This window comes from Argiope bruennichi, chromosome 2, assembly GCF_947563725.1.
Source record: "Argiope bruennichi chromosome 2, qqArgBrue1.1, whole genome shotgun sequence".
In the NCBI taxonomy this organism is placed as follows: domain Eukaryota; kingdom Metazoa; phylum Arthropoda; class Arachnida; order Araneae; family Araneidae; genus Argiope; species Argiope bruennichi.
The window spans coordinates 19595077-19613156 of NC_079152.1; the positions used below are offsets into that span (position 1 = coordinate 19595077).

At 28.6% G+C, this 18080-nt stretch overlaps 1 protein-coding gene across 3 annotated transcripts in view; it reads left to right on the plus strand.

Moving 5' to 3' along the window:
- LOC129959355 (fatty acyl-CoA reductase 1-like) overlaps positions 1-18080 on the plus strand; it is a 52212-nt gene that overhangs the window by 335 nt on the left and 33797 nt on the right. For 2 of the 3 annotated variants that reach the window (XM_056072183.1, XM_056072174.1), the window contains exons 2-4: positions 7382-7518; positions 12451-12567; positions 15072-15247. In XM_056072183.1, coding sequence (XP_055928158.1) covers positions 7417-7518; positions 12451-12567; positions 15072-15247 — 395 coding nt within the window. In that variant the 5' untranslated portion in view covers positions 7382-7416. Of the gene's footprint in view, positions 1-7045; positions 7181-7381; positions 7519-12450; positions 12568-15071; positions 15248-18080 lie in introns of those variants that run through there. The other variant, XM_056072179.1, reaches the window with a different exon arrangement.

Genomic DNA, 18080 nt, shown 5'->3' on the forward strand with positions numbered 1-18080 from the left:
CAATTGGAATTTATTATTATTTTATTGTTAGCAATTATTATTTATATTCAATAATTCTAAAAGGGAAATCCAGTTTTTTTTTCCTTTTTCATATACGAATGATACAAAAGAGAAATTTTTATATCGTTAATTTTGAAAGAAAAATTATATCGTGAAAAAAAAAAAAAGTAAAAGTCGAGATTTTAGCAAATATCCACTTTTCAGACTTGCCTGAACCGAAAAATACAATTTTTGAATTATGCCCGTTTTACTGTTTGTGTACACGATGATTCAAAAGATATTTAAGCTAGATAGATGAAATTCGGTGTAGAATTTGTAGATTTCTATAAATTTTATAGATAAATTAAGTCTATTAGAAGTTTGTCTGTCTGGGTGTCCGAATATAATTTAGCACGATAACCGCAAAACCAAGAGTATTTATGACTTAAGATAACACATATTTAGTTGTCTAGTAATTTTATATTGATCACACATCCCAGGAGGTATTTCGTTTCTTAAATGCTCATTTTTGAATAAATAACTGAAATTAGAATAGTTTGGCACTTCTGTTTTGATAAATGTTGGTTTATGCATTTATATCTAAATTATCTTATGTTATAAATGATATGTTCCATATAATTAGTCCTTATAATTGTCATTTTCTAGACTCTTCGTTTTCCTTTTCAACGTTCAATTTTTGATGATTGTGGATTTGTTATTCCATTTTCTGTAAAACCGCTTTTTGATTTCTTTCCTGTCTTTATGAAACTTTTTGCTTCATTCCGATAAATTGCAGATTTTATGATAGGGATTCGAGACCTGAGAGAGCAAATATACGAGGGAATCGAGATTTTTTTTTCATGCGCTCTTTGCTATAGCTGCAGTGCATTCGATTCTTGCTAACGACAATCTAACATTTTTTATTTTTTTATTTTTTATCATTTCCAGTTTCAGGACAATAAATTGATGTATGATACTAAATGTGGATGATTCTATTAAATAAAAGAAATATAAATAAAAGATAAATTAAACAGAAGAAAAAATATAAAATGGAATCCATAAACTTCTTTAAGGAGCGAAAAATTATATATACCACAATCATATATTATCCTATATACCCTATATATATATTTACCCTATAATTTGATAATATTTGCTAACAATAGATTTGTAGTTTGAGACTTTGAAGTTCCGGAGAAAATTAGTTTCCTCTAACTCGAAAAAGTTCCAGACTTTTCCTTTTTCAGATAAAATTTTCATTTGTTATTCATTTTGTGATATCAGTGAGTACAAAATTCCTTCCTTAAACTTTTTATCATATAAATCGAAGATCTATCCGTAAAGTTACTTGAAATATTCTCCTTCTTTTGAAAAGATTTAACTAAGTTACTATGTCCTAATTTTGTAAGATTCATTATTTTTTAAAGTAATTTTTTTAACTTAAGGGCATCCATGGGTATTCAAACCCTTAAAAAATATCCTCTTGGCAACCTGTAAGGCAAAGGTAGATTCCTTTACATCTGAGTTACTATCAAACAACAAAAAATATTGATGTTAGAAACACTCAAAATGAGGGCGTTAAAATAACTTTTCAGGCCCTAACATCTAAGATATTGCGGTTTTCGAAAAACCTCAGATACAAAAGTTGTTCGTCTTAATAAGGCTCTAATTTGGCTAATTGGATTTATTTTCCTGTCTTCAATATTAAGAAAGTTATAGGGAAATGAAAATTTCAACCCCCCCTTCATCTCCCCCCCCGTCTTTGCTAGATGAGCCATTTACGAACTCGTCTTTACTATTTTTACATTTTTAACAAAATATTTCAAGCCAGTTAAAATCCATATATATATATATATATATATATATATATATATATATATATATATATATATATATATATATATATTCTAATATTTTAAATTAAATTCTACCTGGTCGTACTTGAATATTAATGAAAAATAGTTTTCGCCACTTTTTATTAATTTCAAAGTACATGCGATAAATAAAAACATATCAAGAAATTACATGGTTTATTAAATTTTGGTTATTATTATTATTTTTTTTTTACCAATGCTTCTCGATGCATTTTTTGGTCTACCCCATTATATATGAATAAATAAAGTATCTAGTCTGAGATATAATTTAAAAAATTCTAGTCAATTAAACCGGTTATACTTTCTACCCGGTTATACTTTCACCAATTCTTATTAGTTTCAAGATCCATGCGGGAATTAAAAATACATCAAAAGGATTTATTATTTCTTAAATTTTCGTTAACAATTATTTCTCCATGTGAAAACATAAAATATTAATTTTTTGGTCACCCCGATTATACATATATATAAAGTCTCTAACCTCAAGGTTAATTTTAAAGAACTCTAATAAAAAATTATTTGCTGTTTTATATTTGTTACTAACCATTGCTATCGTTAAAAGATGCTCGGATAAAAAAATAATTCCTATTTGGCCTTTTTGATTATAATCTATTGGCAATTCAATTATTAGAAGCTTTACTCTAGACAGCGTTTCTTTATTTTTGTAGAAATGATCGATTTACATTTTTTTTCTTTCTCTTATATAAAAAGCAAAAAGAGAAAAAAATATGGATTAAATTCAATTTCCAGAAATTGATGAATTCTCACAGTTTATTTCCCTCCACGAATGTAAAAAAGAAAACCCTTTGAAATTCTCTCTATTTGTGAATTCGATGATCCAAAAAATGAAATGAAAAGTCGAAGGCAGATGTTTTATATGTGATATTTAAAGAGTTCTAGATCTTTATTAAATTTTGAGCAAAATCTGACTCCAAGAAAATGGTCTGTGCATATGTATGTAAAAATAAGACATGCTAGATGTCGAAAATCTTTCATCTGGTTTATACTGCATCAGTGAATATATATAAAACATGACACCCATCAATTTTTAATTGAAAGAGGAAAAAAAAACAATTGTTTGTCAAAAAATTAGAAATTGATTTATTCAAATAATTTCCGCTCATAAGCTGCAATATATCTCTATCTTTCGAACAATAGACAAATTCCGCTATCATACCAATTTTTTATATCTGCTTGGGAATTAAAGTTGTCTTTAAGAAAGCCACTTTTCAAGAAGCAAATCAAAAAGTAGTCCGAAGGAGCATCATCTGGTAAATAAGGCGAATGAGACGACATATCTGAACAAAGTTATTTTAAAGTTTTTTTAATTATCTGGCAACACTCGACATTTCTCCTTCAATACTTTTTTATAACTATCAAATGCTGTTTTCATCGTTCATCATTTATGATTTCATGAAATATTGCTTTCCAATCGCTCTCGTATTTCCCACTTCTCCTTGTTATGCGTATTGAAATTACCAATTTAAAACCGTCGAAATCCCTTTTTTCAATTTGTATTCTAAAATGTATGTTCACCATAATATTCAATCGCATCAAATGAATTCTTATTGTGGATTTTTAGCAATGATATAATGTAATATAACTTCCCGCAAATAATGTTTATTTGAACACAAAACGCGACAAGTTCTGTCTCTCTCTACATATATTTATTTAATAATAATAATAATAAAACCTGTTTTTCAAACTTTTCAAACACAGCTTTTCCAATATATTTGTACGTGCGCAGTGCAACAAACGGTTTCCATAAAAAAAAAACACTTTATATGCACCCTTTAAATTTCCTATCAATATTATAAATATCTATGAAATGTTTTACCAAATCTGATTGTCCTATTCTTTATATAAGGATACCAGAACCAGTATTTAATCAGGAAGCCAATAATGCAGGGTATCAGTATTTAATCTATAATACTGGCATCCCGCAATGCCTGTCTATTCGCTGAAAAGAGAGAATTACAATATTCGTAATGGAAAATGATTCCACCTTTGAATATACAATTAGAGATCAGTTGGCGAAGAATTTGGCGACAAAATAAAGAGTTTTAAAATGCAAGAATTTGGGTGACATACTCTATATGATCAAATGTATTCTGGCATTTTCGGAAAAAGTTCTGAATTTTTCATCTAATGTAAAATACAGATTCAATTAAACTGTATAAAACCTACAGAAGCATATATAGGCATACCTTAAGCAAATAAGGGCATATGAGGGATTTTAACAAATAAATTTGAACTGCGCATGAGCGAAATATAACATATTTTACCCTTTGGAAATTAAAATACGGATATATATATAGAAAGAGAGAGAGACTTGTATAAAAATCCCAGTTGAATTTCAATAAGAATGAGAAATATATCAACACTGAAAACTTTTACCGTAACATTGAGAATTTCATTTGCTCCCTAACATTGGATGGAAAATTGAGTACTAGATGATACTTAGTATGAATGTAAAATATTTTTTGGAGCTTTCTTAAACAAGATATTAAATCGCAATATCTAACAAATCATGAAAAAAATTAACCTAGAAACTCAACATACCTTATGTACAAATAATTTGTGTTCGACGTTAAGCGGTAAAACTCCTAACTCGATAACATAGTCGCTTTTCTTAGAAAAGTATATTTTAGTTTTCGTTCAAGATTATTGCAAATTAAATTTACAGTTTTAAAAAAAGATTTCAAGATATATATTATTTCATTTTTTTGCCAAAATAAATATTAATTCATAATCACAATTTAAATTCTAAATTTTTATAATTATAAGTAACACTTTAAGAACAATAATTAATAATTAATAAATAACTTTTATCATCTTAAAATTATCAACTCTTCTAAAACGTGTTTATCTTGGAATTTGAAAAGGACAGACGATATTTTATTAAATGCATACGCAAACTGTAAAAAGCGGGTATTAAGTTAATGAAAGCGCAAGAAGGTGCAATTAAAAAGCAGCGCAAGCAAGAATGCGAACTAAAATCTTTTACCAAAACACACAAAACAGCAATAAAAGAAAAGATTGCGAACTAATGATAAACGACTAATAGGAAAAATATTTTATACTGACATCTGCAGGACAAAATTCAGTGGGAATTGCATAAATTCTTTCTACCATTTCCTTTCTAGTTCCATTTAATTTCCTAGAAAAGATTTTTAATGAGAAAGGTATTTTAGGAATCAAAAATTATTAAATAAATCTTTCCACAAGTGATTTATGATAATTAAAATTAAATTTATCATTATTTTTTAAATTTAAAAATAAATATAAAATATAAATTGAAATTATAAATAAGCAAATCATCATTTCTATCAATAGTTAATTAATTAATTAATAAAGTTTTATTATAATTCAAGTATGTGGTAAATGATTATTTTTATATAAAAAAGAATAATATATCGATTGCAATTATTTAAAAATTATGTATTTGAAAAAGTGCTTTCAAAAATTTTTATTCCAAATCGAATCCCCGACTCAAGGATGCTAAGCAAAGATCTTCAGCTGTCGAATCAGCTGTCTGCCAGCTGCGCGGCGCCTTACTAATATATACACTAATCTGCACGTTTGAGGATCATTTTCTAAGAATTGGCTGGTTATTGCTCTTTAATATTTTAATAACTGAGCGTCTTGAAAATACGGTAGTCTACAAAATCTTATCCTGAATTGGATTTACATACCGATTTCTTGCTTTGTAAAAATATTATACGGCGACGGATATTTACAAATTGATGATATTGAAATTTGAATTTTATAATGTCTGTCCATAATTCGTTTAAATGTTAAAAATGTAATAAAACGATCCATGCTCTTGAAGTAAGCTTGTAACATAAATTATAGTAAATTTGGTACCAGAAAAATATAAAAAATATAATATATAACAAAAATTTATAAATATTATATCTAATAACATACAATATACTATATTATATCTTTGATTATATATATATATATATTTAAAATATAATTTGTTAATATGTGCTACATTTATTCTTGTTAATTACATATGTATACATATAACAAACATTTATATAACATTAATATATATATTTTAATTTATTTATATTTATAAATCAATATATTAAATTTTATATATTAGTACTTTACAAGATAAACTAAGAAAAATAATGGTTGGAGTCTATTAATTGAATTGTAAATTAAGTAACATTTTACTTGAAATAAAATGCTTGTATAAGTAATAATAAATAACTATTTATTTAGTTTATTTAGTTTACATACTAATTTTTTTTTTTTTTATTTATCCTGCTTTATAAGTCTGAAATATATATAATATTTTTCTAACTGTCTTTAGAAATCGTTATAACCTTTTAATGATTCAAGCTTTAAAAATAGATATTTTTGGAAACCACAAGTCTTTTAGAGAACAACTAGTCACGGTTCGTGGCATTGTCCAAAATTTTCTGAATTTTAATGAAAAGCAACAGAAATATTTTATGTAAATTTCTTAATATATCTATCTCACTTTAAAAATATTAAAACGAAAATATGGATTAGCTAGCACATGTGCAGTTTTAATTTTGCTTTTAAAAATATTCACATTTCCTTTCAATTTTATAAAAATTAGATTTTATAAGGTTAGATTTATATAAAAAAATTAAATCCTTTTAGGTATGATAAAAAATCTTATTGGATTCTGTAAGATTAGATTTATAAAAATTAGAAAATTTAAAAGAGCTTTCTTGAATCAACCAAATCAATGTAGGCATACATTTTTTTAAAAATCTGTTTATACGACGATATAAAAGCGGAAGCAAAATTCCTACTTTTAAATCAATGTCCAACGAAAGCTAATTTTAAAATCTAAATTTTAATATTTGCGAAAGCAAGCGATTAAATGCTCTGATGGTTGAGTTTGAATTTTATCATAACATTGTAATTTAAAATATAAAATTTTATTAAATGTAGAAAAAAAATTGTACAAAAAAAGGAATCGATATCATTAAAGAAGTAGTTTTTTTAGTTTTAAGATAATGCAAAAACCTCCTTTGTAAAATTAATAATATTGGATAATATGGTAATCTATTTCCAGAAGTAAGGCGATACGCGTATGCATCAAGTAACGGTTAAACCTATTCTCACGATTGATTAAATTATCTGTTTGGCGACTATTTCTTTTGCATTTTCTTTCCTCTGACTAAACGTTTGACATTGCGAGCAGCATTTATAATGTTATTCTTCGAATCCATTGATTAGCGAAATGTGGAATCAAGTGGAGCTGTAAAAACGCTAAATCCAGCATTCTGCAACTCTCCTCCATCGATATACATTTCAGTGCTGCCATTCTACAATAAGTAAAATGAATGATTAGCGTTTTATATATATATAAATTTTTGAAGTGTAATTATGAGTATTTCTTATTGCTATAACCTTGTCTTTAACTTTGTTATTTTTAAAAAAATAAAATTAATTTTATTCTTAAGTTGTATTTTTTTCCGGCCGATATGATTAGAGTATTAAAACAATAATAATTTAAATGTTTTCTTTGTCTCAAGGTGGAACAGGTCATAACAGGTTTTTAATTTAGAAAATGTTTGGATTAACAGCTGAAAATAAATATTTGCCCAAAGTTGCAGATTTTTACCAGAATAAGAGTATCTTCGTTACTGGAACTACCGGATTTGTTGGTTCCGTAAGTATTGTTGACACTTAAATATATAATCCGATGTTCATTTTTGTTGTTTGGTTACTTTCAGTCTTATTTCTTTATTTGAAAAACATATTGAAATTATGAAAAATTTAATCCTATGTTCACTTTTATCATTTGGTTAATTTCAGCCCTATTTCTTCACTTAAAATGAAATTATGAAAAACATAATCTGATGTTCGCTTTTATCATTTCGTTATTTTACTAAATTACTAAAATTAGAAAAATATAAGCCAACATTCATTTTTTGCTTTTATTATTTTTAACTCTATTTCTACATTTAAAATAAAATTATTGAAATTATGAAAAATATCAGCTGATGTTAACTTTTATTATTTGTTTATTTTGAACGCTATTTCTTCATTTAAAATTAAATCATTGAAATTAAGAATAATATAATTCGATGTTCACTTTTATCAGTTGGCTATTTTCGGTCCTATTTCTTTATTTAAGATGAAATTACTGAAGTTATGAAAAATATAATCCGATGTTTACTTTTATCATTTGATTCTTTTCAGTTCTATTTCTTTATTTAAAATAAAATTATCGAGAATTCGTTTTTAGTTTATATAAAAATTAACTAAAAACAAATTCTGAATAATTTCATTTATTAGCATATATTTCAATCATTTATTACAAAATATCTTTATTAGAAATTTCAATATTTAATTAAACGAAATTATTAAGAATTCTTTTTTAGTTATTTTTTAAATAATTAATTACTTAAATTACTTACTTTATATCTAAATTAATTACTAAACTAGTAATTAATTACTTAAATTAATAATTAATTACTTACTTTGTAAGGATACAATGTTATAACTGAGTTTTTAGACATTATCTTACGAAAGAGTGTTTTAAAATTTTAAACACAGGAATTTTTTCTTAATAATATATTAATTAAAAAAGCTGGAAATTCATTATCAGTAAATCGAGTAAACTAATTACATTTTTTGTTCTAAATAAATAATTTTAGTTGCTAATTTGATAGATATTGATTGAAACATTCTAAACATTCTCTACTTATTAATAGTCGTCTTTGGCGATCGACTTGCTTTGCCTGGACTAATGGTCGCTAAAATTTTCGATTAAATATTTTATGTATCTCAAAAATATGAGTAGAGAAAATAAGAGTTCAACACTTAACATGCTGAAAAATTCAGCTGTGAATTCTTACATATGTTACAGAATAATTTTTTTTATATATAATTTATGCAATATCTCAAAAGCTTATTCAATACAGAATTCACTGATATATTATAAAATTCGTTTTTCATTTTCACTTTGAAAAAGATTTAATGGACAAAAATAATAATATATGTTTTATTTCAATCAATAAATGTACTGCTGAACAAAATTATGAAGTATAAATTTTATGCAGTCTTTTCGTCCAAAAGAATCATTTCTGAGATTTATAAAAAACATTCCAATTTTTAAATGAAACAAAATGTGAATATCATCTACAGCCAAATTTGACCGAGTTAGGAATTATATCGTTATTTTAAGACACAATTTTATTACCTTAGACTAATTTATCCTGCAGACATTTCAGACTCTGACGGGATATCTTTTTTTGAGAAAGGTAATGCAGTAGTTCGAATTGGTATGCTTTTATAAAATAATGATATGCAACTATTCATAACTCACTCAATTTCAAACTTCAATCGTAAAACATTTTTCTTTTAATTTAAAATGTTATTGTCTCAAGAATATTTAATTAAATATGAGTCAAAAGACCGAAGTTCTCTACAAAAAAAATTTAATATAGGTAACTTCGCTGTAAAGTCGATTTTTTTTGCCAAATTTTGATTTCATTAAAATTTAATAGTTTTAATGTTTCAACAGGTTTTTTTAATAAAAAAAGCATTCGAATTTTAATTATAAGTTTATTTTTTGAAAGTTACATCGATTTTAAATTTTCTATTTACAAACACTTTAATACTATTTTGCATCTTTAAATGCTATTTTCTGAAATATAGAATATGATGTAAATTTTCTTACGAGAATCCTCATAAATTAAAATCTAAAGCATAATTTGGGTCCATATTTGGTACAATAATTTTTCGATATTTTCTGCAACTCTTGAAATAGAGAATAAGTAATATAATTATTTAGAAATACATTATGGGGCTTCATAATATGAAAAAAAAAATGACAATTTCGTGTTATTTATCAGTTAAAATCCAATATTTAAAGAATGAATAGAAATACAGCTTATTTTTTTAATTCAGGAATTAAATAATATATTTCTTAAACTATCAGCAAAATTTTAATTAAATTAAATTTAAATTTAATTTAATTAATGTTAATGTAATTTAATTTAATTTAATTAATTTTAAGTTTAATTCAATTTAATTTAATTAATTTTAAGTTTAATTCAATTTAATTTAATTAATTTTAAGTTTAATTCAATTTAATTAAATTAATTTTAATTTAATTTAATTAATTTTAATTTAATTTAATTAATTTTAATTTAATTTAATTAATTTTTAATTTAATTTAATTCAATTCAATTTAATTTTAATTTAATTTAAGTAATTTTAATTTTAATTTAATTTAATGAATTTAAATTTATTTTATTTATTTAATTTAAATTTACATTTAATTTAAATTAATAAATTTAATTTAATTTAATTTTAAGTTTAATTAATAAATTTAATTTAATTTAATTTTAAGTTTAATTAATAAAGTTAATTTAATTTTAAGTTTAATTAATAAATTTAATTTAATTTTAAGTTTAATTAATAAATTTAATTTAATTTAATTTTAAGTTTAATTAATAAATTTAATTTAATTTTAAGTTTAATTAATAAATTTAATTTAATTTTAAGTTTAATTAATAAATTTAATTTAATTTAATTTTAAGTTTAATTAATAAATTTAATTTAATTTAATTTTAAGTTTAATTAATAAATTTAATTTAATTTTAATTTTAATTCAATTATTTGATAAGTCTCTAAACTAGAAGAGTTTTGGTTTCATGTATGTTTTTCCAATCTTTTTTAGTGTAAATATTTAAAAATATAAATTTTTCGAACGTTTTTCAGAACATTAATCTCGAACGTAGTCAAATACCCTATTTGTAATTCATCGGAGCTTTTATTGACTCAAACTACATAACATATAACCCATTATATTATTTAGATCAATTTCCTGACAGTCATATATGTCTAATAAAAACGGATTAAAAATTAGCTGTTGAGCCCAGATTAGAGTGAAAGTCCTGTATATATAACTCCAGCTTCCTGTATCCAATACTCATCAATATTTCTTGATTTTTTTTATTATAAGCAATTAGATTCAGACCCGGTAGTCTGTCGGGCTGATAATCATACTCAGAGGTTGTGATTTGTCTTCTACTTTCTAGTAAAAGTCAGGCCGCGGTGGCCTAGTGGTAAGGTCTAGCTAGGAGGAGGCCTTAGCCCTCCGGCTTCGGAGCCAGAGGTCTAATTTCACCGAAAGACCGTCGTGTTAGCTGTCTGGTGCACGTTAAATCCGTCTGTGTCGAACGTCCTAGCGCCGGTGTGGTGTGGAAGTTTGTAGAGGGGTGTCATCTCAGATGTCGTCCTAGTCATCTGACCGCAATTCAAAATAATGATGTCAGTCCCAAAGTAGCCCTAGTGTTGTTTTGATACCTGACGTTAATATAACTGAAACTAAACTAAACTCAAGTTAACGTCATTGCTTAGATAAAGTTGCTTATAGTTGCCGGAGCGTGAAGTATTGTTATGTTATGTATTTGTTTGTTAGCAGTTTTAATGGTGCATAAACCAATATTTGGCCATACTGACTCAAGCAAATGGTGAAATCAGGAGCAGATTATAAAAGACTTTTGAATATAAAAGCGATAATATCAACCTAAAATTGTATGTAATGTAGTGTTTCAAAAATAAATGTATAATGTTGTAAGATTTAACAAATAAAAAGGAAAACCTGAAGAAAAAAAATGCGAAACAATGGAGTTATGTTATATGTGTTTGCTTAGGCATGTGTGAATGGACCAAAGATTATTTTTTCACTTGTCTCTTTCTTTAATGTTGTTTTCTTTAGTATAAAGACTAAGGTTTAAAGTTTGTAAATTGTGAGTGAATAATACGGCATTGCAGTGGAACACTCTTCGTCCCCCCCCCCCTCATCACCACCACTGGATCTATTCCAAACAGTTGTTAAAACAAATAATAATAAAGGTCTACATGTTAAATGCTAAAATCCAACTTACAATTCTGGTTTGCCAGTGTCTGAGAAAGAAATACTAAAATAGAAATTATATAGATTACAAGAAATTTTGTTATATATCAGGATACAAACCATGTTAAAGATCAGTACCCGGAGCGAGCAATTCTGGAACAATCGGCTGTATCTCGGTTCCTGTTGACTCTATCGCCGAAATTCTGGAAATTTCCATTACTTTCTTTCCATAGTCATCAAATGCATCGCCAAATTGCCAAATGATCGTCAATTTTGTCGCCAAGCTCTGAGATCAGTGATTTGTTATCCTATCTGCATCTAGCAGAGCTCATCATAAAACGGTCTTTCCAGTGATTGAACTTACCATGTTGGGAAGCAATATTACAGATTTGTAACACAAATATTTGTAAGCAATTTAATTTACTAACTTTGCCTTAAAATATTTAAGATACTGAGGATAAGAATTGTTCGATATTTTTGTGAGATAGTTTCAAATAATTCCAATTCTATTTCGTAGTCATGAATTAGGTAAAGATATTTACTAATAGTAATAAAAATTAATGAAAAGAGTCTCCCATTTATTTGGCGCTTTATATGGCGCCAATAATGTGATAATCAGGCCAAAATACAGTAAAATCTTCAAATTTGCGATTTTGAAAGCTGGAGGCGATTATTCACTTTTCTCAAAATAAAACCATATACTAAAATATACGATTTTTTTAATTGTAGGTTTTATTGGAAATTTTACTAAGATGCTGCCCTGGAATCAAGACTATTTATATACTCTTAAGATCGAAGAAAAATGTGGAACCGACGGCTAGAAAGGAGGAAATTTTTAGCAAAAAAGTAAGGAAAAAATCATTACAAAATATTTTGCTCTTAGTATTAAACATATTTAGAACTAAATAAGAATAATCTTTAGTAATCATATTATTTTTTTAACTGTACAACGAATTATAACTTTTAGCTCATTAATGTCTGAATTAAAAAATTAAGAGACTTAATGAAATAAAAGCATTTGCACCAAATATCAATTCCTCTAATGATTCATTTAGTATTTGGGGCCACATGGGTAGCTAGAAACAAATAAAAATGTCAAGAAAAGGAAGAACTTTATGGAGTATATTATGAGTAAAAACAAATAATGTTTTCGTCATTAAGATGTTTTTTTTTCATTAATTACTAGGTGGCTTTGACGGACATCTGATACATAGCTATTAATGCTTACTAACTGTTTCATATATATATACATATAACTTATACTATGACAGCACCCCTACGCTAAAATGCCCATTGCACTATACTCGTTCTCTTTAATTTTCTGTCAACTCAAATGAAATTTGAGTTTCAATTTACAACGGAAATGATTAAATTTCAATTAATGCAAAATTCTTTTGTTGAAATCAGATGTGTGTTTTTTTAAATATTATCACAGAAAAAATTGTTCTGAGTTGAAGACTTACGTGAACATAATTAAAAAAAAAATTATGATATATGTCAAGAAATTTTCAAAAACTTTGTCTATGAGCATCATAAGTTTAGTTTTATATTTTACTGTCAAAATATTCTAAAAGGCATAAATTAAAATATTGTAATTTATTTCAATCAAAAAATGTACTTCTGAAAGAAAATTACGAAATCTAAAATTTATACAGTCATTTGACTCTAGAGAATCATATTCTGAGATACATCCTAACATACCAACTTTTAAATCGCAAAAACTTTTCTATTCTCTGTAATCGAGCTATGAAGATTTGAATATTACTAAGAAAATTGACAATTTCATAATTTTCGGCTGAACTGTCTTGATAAAGCATCGAGTGTTGATTAGCTCATCTTCTTTCAGTTCGTCGACAGACTGATTTTTTAGCGCTTTTTTTTAATAAGTAACTATTTAAAAGGGCAATATATATATATATATTTCTATTCTCGAAAATAAGTCACATTTTTAACCAAACAAACTTATCATTAAATTGAATCCCTTTTTTTTCAAATTCAGCAATATTTAAATACGGTCTTTACAAAAACAGGTCAAAATAATGGAAGCATCCTAGATTTATAAAGAATCTCTAAATAGTATAGTGTATGACTGCCTTTGGCATGCAATACAGCTTGGATTCGCGTAGTAATCGATTCATAAAAGTGTTGAATAGTATTTAGAGAAATATTAAACCCTTCTTCCTGAAGATATTGTAGAAGTTCTGGGAGAGATATCGGTGGGTGATATCGATACCGTATTGAACGTTCTAAAATAGACCATAATTTTGAATTGTATTGAGATCGGGTGACTGTGTGGTCCAAGGCAGATGTTTAACTTCATCCTCGTGTTCATCAAACCATGATTGGATAAGTCTCGTTGCATGGATAGTTGTATTATCATCCTGGAAATTTCCATCTCTTGCAGGAAATAAAGTTTGCGTCATAGGACGGGCCTGATCAGCCAAAATTTCTCTATACTTCTCCCCAGTGATCCTTCCTTTCAGGGTTATGATTGGTACAGCAGAACCCCACGACATGGCTACCCATATCATGACAGATCCACCTCCATGCTTGACAGTTGGAAAGAGACAATCATTATCATACGCTTGAGCAGGTGTCCTCCAAATATGCACCCTTCCTGTTGTAGGGAAAGGTGTGAACACGATTCGTCAGACCATATTACTTTTTTCCACTTATCAATCGACAAGGTTTTGTGAATGTGACACCATTGCATACGACATCTAGACTTAACATCTGTGGCAAGTGGCTTGGGAATTGCTGCTGTGCCATAAATGATCTGTTTATGAATGTGCCTTCTAAACCGTAATCACTGACACTGGAGAATCCAGATGGGTATTGAGCTATGTGGTCAAATTTTGCTACAGTTGTTCGCTTTTCAGACATTACAATCCGCTTCAATACCCATGGGTCTCTTTCACTATGCTTCTCTTTCCGCCCGCTATTTTGCTTTGCCGAGCTTGTCTTGCCACGCTGTGAGTATGCTGTTATGAGCATGACTTTAGACACCGTACTCTAGAAACACCTAAAAGTTGGGATGTTTCGGTCACACTTGCTCCAGCTAGAAGAGGTTCTACAATTTGGTCTCTTTGAATATCTGAGAGATCCGACATATTACGCTTTTGAAAAAAATCCAAGAATTACAGAACTTTATTAAAGCTGACTCATACTGCTAGAATATATACATCGCTATTTATAAAACAACTGGTGGCTTTTATTATATTTTAATGCTTACGAAGGCATTCAAAAATGTAACTTTTATTCACAGATGTTTCCATTATTTTGATATCCACCTGTATTTGTAGATGGATCTTTTTATGTTTTTGTAATGTTTTTTGATTTATGCTATTAAGATATTCGAAAAATTGAAGGAAGAGAATGAAGAGGTATTGAACAAAGTGCATGTGATGACTGGAGACATTAATCTTCCGAATTTAGGATTGAGTGAAGATGATAGAAGACTGCTAATTGAAGAAGTGTCTATTGTGATGCACTGTGCAGCTAATGTACAATTCAACAGACCTTTGAGGTAAGTAATGAATTTGATATAATATCAACGAATAGGAATTTATGTTCAAAGATTTATTATAAAAGCTGTTTATATAAATATTTAAGAAAAATGCTATGAAAATAGATATAGTAGGGGGGGTGTATTATGGCTACAATGAAAGAAAATAGGAATAATATAGAATTGGTCCTTATCATCCAAATACTAATTCTAAAAAAAGATGGATTTTTATTATCTTCAATTTCTGTAAAAATAATTAACTGAAGGTTATGTTGATGTTTGAAAAGGCTATTTCTAGAAACTACATTTACTGAAAATCTATTATCCTTATCTTCAATGACAAATTAAACATCTAGAAGATGTATGTATGGAATGTTGTTTGATGAAAGCTAAACAATTTCAATTTTTCTCATATACGTAGCAAGAGAAGTTTAGTTTTTTTTAGTTTATTTATACTAACGTCCCGTTTAAAGCAACACGAGGGCCATTTTGGGACGGACCTCGTAATGTTGAACCGCGATCAGATGACGAGGACGACACCTGAACTGGCACACCCTCTCCACACCACACCACACCAGCGGGAGGACGTTTGGTCATGACGGATTTAACGTGCAACAGACCCCCTTACACGACGGTCCTTCGGTGGAATCGGCTCATGAACCTGAAACCGTTCGGTTCCAAAGCTGTTACCCTACCACCAGGTCACCGCAGACCACGTAGAAAAAGAAAGTTTAGTCATTGTCAAAAAATTCGAATTCGGAATTTTGACGAATCTCCATATTCTAGACCTCCCTGGGTTCAAAAAACACATTTTTAGAGAATATCCATCTGTCTGCCTATGATAAAGGAAAAACAAAAACACTTTGAATTGGACGACTGAAATTTGGTATACGGTCTTTACACCAAATTCGCAAATTTCTATGAAATTTTGAGTAAAATCTGTTAAAAGGAAATATGTCTGTCCCGCAGTTTGCATGCAACATAACACGATGCTTACACATTGAAGAGAACTAGATCGATAAATTTAGACAGATTTGACATCTATAGTGTAGACACTTGTCACAGCTCGCCATAACGCTTGGCTCTACTCAAATGGGTACAGGCGCATTAGACTCAACAGCTCGTCACCACCACTCATGTGATAACTGGAAACATTAATCTTCACGTCATCACCACTCAACCGCCATATTGTTCGCCTCACCTCCGACTCACTGTCGGGTGAGTCTGTAGTTATTGGCTTATAGGCCAGTAAACAGCTACGCTACCCGAGCAATTGCTTTTGTGTCGTGGTCATGTTACTAGGCTGCGAGCCAAAAGGTCCCGGGTTCCATCCTCGCGCATATCAATTCACTACAAATTCCAAAACGCAGTGACTAAAATATATGAAATTTGGTATAGGATTTTATGACTACAAGCACAGTTTTGTGTCAAAGTCTCGTTCCAATCGGTTGAGTAAAACGTGTATTAAACGCAAATTTTATTTTCTGATATTATTATCCGCATACCAGGGATTAATCGCCAAATAACTCGCCAAGGATGACAGGACAAATTCAGTTAAAATGTTATATTCAAACTGAAGGTTAATATTTCATGATTATTGTACACCAATGACATACAAGGCAATCTCTGGCATGACAAGTTTATTAGAGAGAATGCGAGAAAGTTTTTTGGTGACAACTCCCGCTGGATTTTCAAAGGATATATCACTCTTCTCCTACTGGAGAAATATAAGAGGAGTTGTAAACCTCTATATCTGCAGATGATTTTTACTTTAAAAATCTGTCTTTGCTAATTTTGTACTAGTAATTCTTAGTATTGGTTTACGAATGCAACGGTTATCAGCTTTAACGTTGCAAGTAATAAGGTAAATGTGTTTGTTTTTTTATCTTTGAACAGCGACCCCCGGGGGGAGCTCCTCGAAAAGAGAATGAGATGCTTCCGGTATGGTGGTTGGATCTCGCCACCCTGGAGGGTACACGAAAATGTGGGGATCTGGCTCCTCCCATCGATGACGGGACATACTTCCTTCGGGAAGGGTTGTACCGTGGCCGGTGATGGTCCTTAGGACTCAACCACAGTTCCTATTAGTGTTGCTGTTGCGGTGGTCCGGTCATTCAGTTTTCTTTATCCGTCTACCTTCGGGTGGGTCGGAGAGTCAATGATATGACTTTATCTTTGAACAGCAACAGATGTCTCTTGAAAAATAAGAAAGCTTTGGTAATATTGAACATGAATAATGATCAAAGGAGCGCACAGGGTTCACATGATGTTCATTCCACTGACGAGTGTTCATCAATTTGAAAATAGTCCTAAACTTGCAGAAATTTTCCAGAAGTTGTATCATAAAAACCCTTTTAAAATACTGTCCACATATACGCATTCTATTTAAAGCATAATTGCTAATATGATCAAAATATATCTACAAAAATATTGTCAAAATCTAATTAAAAACAATCTGAAGATATTTATTTTGCCATTTATAATAGATTAATCAATAAAGTATCTTATTATGGAGGAGGAGAATTATGATTTTTAGCTCATCCTGATTTGTTGTGTTGTGACTTGGGTCACTTTACAAGCCAGCTGAGAGTTACCTACCAGCTATTTAAGCTAAGTGAGCTTCTCTTGTTTTTGCAGCAGCACCTACTAGGACCAAGTAGTACAACTTAGCTATTTGATGCGTCATAATGCTTGCACAACCCCTTTTTACATGGGGGGGGGTAACATTCACAAACCTCACAGACTGAACACAGAAAAAGAACAACCATCCCCGAACCCAGGACACCCACATCAAGGTGAAGACGCATTACCCCTATGCCAGGTCGCCGACATCTTATTTTGTTCTTATATATAT